Genomic DNA, 3,986 nt, shown 5'->3' with positions numbered 1-3,986 from the left:
CCGACCCATCCACCACGGCTCTCTGGGTGCGACCCTCCAGCCAATTCGCCACCCACCGGACTGTTGTAGTCATCCAAGTCACAGCCTCTTAACTTGTTCACCAGTATGGGGTGGGATACCGTATCGAAGGCCTTCCTGAAGTCTTCTAAGTATACGACATCCACCCCTCCTGTGTCCAGGCATTTCGTAACCTGGTCATAAAAAGAAACTAGATTGGTCAGGCACGATCTGCCTGCCATGAACCCGTGCTGGTTTCCCCTCAGCATAATTTGTCCTGCCAGGCTCTCACAAATGTGAGCCTTGATAATTTTTTCAAAGACTTTGCCAAGGATGGAGGTGAGACTGACTGGTCTATAGTTGCCCGGGTCCTCCTTCCTCCCCTTTTTGAAAATGGGGACCACGTTGGCCCTTTTCCAGTCCTCCGGGACTTGGCCCGTGCGCCACGAGCTTTCAAATATTCCCGCCAGTGGCTCTGCAATGATGTCGGCCAGTGCCTTCAGCACCCTCGGATGGAGCTCATCCAGCATTCCTCCTGGGCTGCTAACCACTGGGCCTCTTCGCCCTGGCTCCACCTCCCATCCAAGTCCTTCATCTCCAGCCCTCAGCTTCCTTTCCTTGATCCTTCCTCATCAGATGGCCTAGCACCAGCCATCCTCATCCTGGGCTGATGCCCCTTGACCCCTTCCTCTAGGCTATGGCCACACAAGGACCTTCAGCCTCTCCTAGGCTCTGGCTCTGCCTCAGGCCAGTTGAGAACTCCAGGATCTTCCGGCTCTGGCAGTCTCTGTCATGGTCTATTTCACCCTTTGCCCCTTCCCCCCAGGCCCCAGCCCTGCACAGTCCAGTTGAGATTCCCAGGGTCAGTCCTCCAGCTGTCAGCCCTCTCGTCCCTGTGGGTCTGCCCTCCTGGGCCCCCCCATAGATCACTCCCTCTCTGGGCTCAGAGTCTGCAATAGGTCTTCCTACACAGCTTCTTTCTCTGGGCTCACCAGGACTGCTCAATAGGCCCTGTACTCTTCCCCACTCACTGGGTCCACCTGGACCATTCATGAGGTTTCCCAAATACTCATCCCCTCTATCAGGGCTTACCTGGCCTCTCAATAAGCCTGTCAGATGCTGCTGTGCCCCTGCCAGGCAGACCCCGGCTGCAGTCTCCTACCCGCTTCTCAGCCAGCCAGAGCAATAACAGCACTCCGGTTAGGGGTGGTGCCAGCTCTGCTCTCTGAAGCAGACAGCCCAGCCCAGGGCTGAAAAGCATGCTGGGATGCTCGGGGACACTGATTTAACTTAAACCAGGAAGGGGTCTGGGACAGAAGTTCCATAAACCAGTTTGACCTCAATCAGTTAAGTCTGCATTCAACCAGGTTTATCTTAAACCAGTTTTGGCCATTTTGAAACTGGTTTATGTGTACTGAATTTTTGTTGTTACAGGTTTAAACCAGTTTCTGATAACTTAAAATGGTTTATGTGTAATTTCTGTCCTGAGCCTTATGCACTATCTTTCCCATTTCAGTGTAAAGGACATCTTGGGAGCAGGGAAGGATGAGACATGCTGGAGGAATGGGATGCTGTGCCAGAACCCTCCATATGGTCTGTCTCAAGCTTGTGAAGCTAGACTGGGAATCATGGAGCTGTAACAGCATCAGCTACTGTTACTTAGTATTCCACCCCTCCCACACCTTCCCATGCTGTACCTAATCTTGCTCCCTACAAGTAACTAATTTACAGTACCTACCTGATCCTTTCACAAAGGTTGGTTTTAGGACTCAAACAGAATTTGCAGTTGCCACACTGAGGCATGTACAGGGGGATAACCTTGTCACCTAAGAAAAACAGATTTAATCATAATCATTTCTTTAAAAACATTGTAGAATAGATTGCAGTTTCCCCCAGAGTCTCATGGTCATACAGTCTTAAACATTTTTCAAACACTGAACTTGCATAGGACTTTGCATGCTTAATTATCATGTGAAAAATAAAGGTCACAGAGGGGAATGTAAGTGCTTGACTCTGTTACATTAATAGCTGATCATCAAATGGGAGGCAGTGAAGCTATCTGTTTTGCTCTTAGATCACTTGTTGCTGACAGTGCCTGATTATCTAGATCGGAGTTAGTGTTTATTTCATTTGTGGATCAGTATTCAGTCATTGCACTTGTCAAATGAAGTTGCTAGTTTTTGTGTCTTGTGGCATAACACACTTTCAGAAGAAGAATGCTGTATGTATCTCAGTGGTGCTCAACCTTTTTGCCCTGAGGGCCAGATAGGCCCAACCTTTATCTGCCTGCCTGGGGTAGGAACATGGTGGAGTAGCTCTGGTCTGGACACAAGTGTGGGGGCAAGCAGCCCAGTCCCAGTCTCAGCCACGCTCCCAGTCTGAATGCCTGGGGTGGGAGTGGGTTGGGGCAGTGCAGCCCCAATCAAGATGTAGGGGCATTGGCAAGGAGGGCAGCCCAGCCCGGATCTGGAGGCACGAGCAGAGCAGAGCAGAGCAGTTCTGATCCTGTGTGTGTGTGTGTGTGTGTGTGTGTGTGTGTGTGTGTGTGTGTGTGCGTGTGTGTGTGTGTGTGTGTGTGAGGGGGGCAGCCCCAATCCAGAGGCAGGGGGAAGAAACAGGGAGAACAGCCTGGTCCCAGGCCTGGTCTGAACATGGGTGGGGAGGACACAGAGAAAACTCAATCTGGTTGTGCATGGTTGGGGGTGGGGGAACAGCCTGATCTGAATGGATGTGTGAGGACTGGGCCCGGCCCTAATCTTGCTGTGTGGGCAATGGTCCTAATGAGGCCAGAGCCAACTGTGTGGAGCTTCCATCATTCCCCACGGCCAAGTTTCCAACCCATGGGGGAGCCCTGTGGGCTGGATGTTATGTTTCCACAGGCCACATTTGGCCTGCAGACCAGAGGTTGAGCACCCCTGCTGTATCTCATCACATTTTACACCCTCAGTGCATAAATACTGAGGTGTAATTATGACTATTTTATTTCAGATGCAGGCCCTAGTTCTTTACTTGCCTAAGCACTGAAGAGTGTCTAATTATAATATGCTCTAGCTTTCAACAGGATTACACTGGTGTGTGAGAGGGGGTTGGACTATATGATCTCCTGACGTCCCTTCTAACCCTAATTCTCTATGATTCTATGACTGAAGAATAAGGCTTGAAATATCTGTATAATATCTCTGTACCTGGCTTAAACTTAGTCACTCCTGGTCCAGTGCTCTCCACAATTCCTGCTCCTTCATGGCCCAAAATCACTGGGAAAAGGCCCGCCTTAAAACAAGGATTCACAGCATGAGCATCAGTGTGGCACACCCCAGTGGCAGCAATCTGCAAGGCAATGACACCTTCACATTTACACGACAGCTGATGATGGAGAGCTGCAACAATGACTTGAGTCAGATTAGAGAGCTACTGTTACCATTGTACCACTGAGTGTGATGGGAACTTGGGGCTATTTGCAGATAATACCAGTCACTAGAACTTTGTTAGTGTTCTGGTTTCTGCATCATCACATGCAGTAGAAGATAATTATTTTAATGCCATTTTTACGGAGAAGTATTAATTCAAAATGGAGAACCATAAACCCAAAAATGACCACACTATTTTTTTTTAAAGCAAAACTGAAAAATTGAATTAAGGCACTTTATTCTATAATACTGCTGGTTTAGGCATCTTGGTGTTAGTTAAAGAATATCTGGGGGTAGACTCACAGGCTCTCTCTGGCTGTTTTGCATAGGTGGTGTGTCCTGAGAACTTTCTGTGGCAGAGCACTTGGGGTGCCTGCTGCTCTAAGAGGTCAGGCAGCCTGAGGAGCCACCGGTGGGTGGGGGTCAGGGCTAATTGCAGAATCAGCTGACCCATGGGCTGGCAGGTGAGGCTAGTCCAGATCAAGGGAGTCATCTAATTAGAAGAGGGCTGGGTGTAGACAGGGTATAAGCCCAGATCCTGAGAGTAGGGCTGGCAGTAACATCTTAGGAGCTGGTAAAAGA

The 3,986-nt window shown here is 49.5% G+C and overlaps 1 protein-coding gene across 1 annotated transcript in view; it reads right to left on the bottom strand.

Annotated features, from left to right (window-relative positions):
* Positions 1–3,986, bottom strand: part of LOC102386753 (alcohol dehydrogenase 4) — a 34,541-nt gene that overhangs the window by 15,974 nt on the left and 14,581 nt on the right. The window contains exons 3-4 of the mRNA XM_014519986.2: positions 3,183–3,324; positions 1,736–1,823 (exon numbers count right to left, since the gene is read on the bottom strand). Of these exons, the coding sequence (XP_014375472.1) occupies positions 1,736–1,823; positions 3,183–3,324 (230 nt within the window). The remainder of the gene's footprint in view (positions 1–1,735; positions 1,824–3,182; positions 3,325–3,986) is intronic.

This window comes from Alligator sinensis, unplaced genomic scaffold (genome assembly GCF_000455745.1).
Source record: "Alligator sinensis unplaced genomic scaffold, ASM45574v1 scaffold353_1, whole genome shotgun sequence".
NCBI lineage: Eukaryota > Metazoa > Chordata > Crocodylia > Alligatoridae > Alligator > Alligator sinensis.
This window is presented reverse-complemented; position numbering and strand designations above follow the sequence as displayed.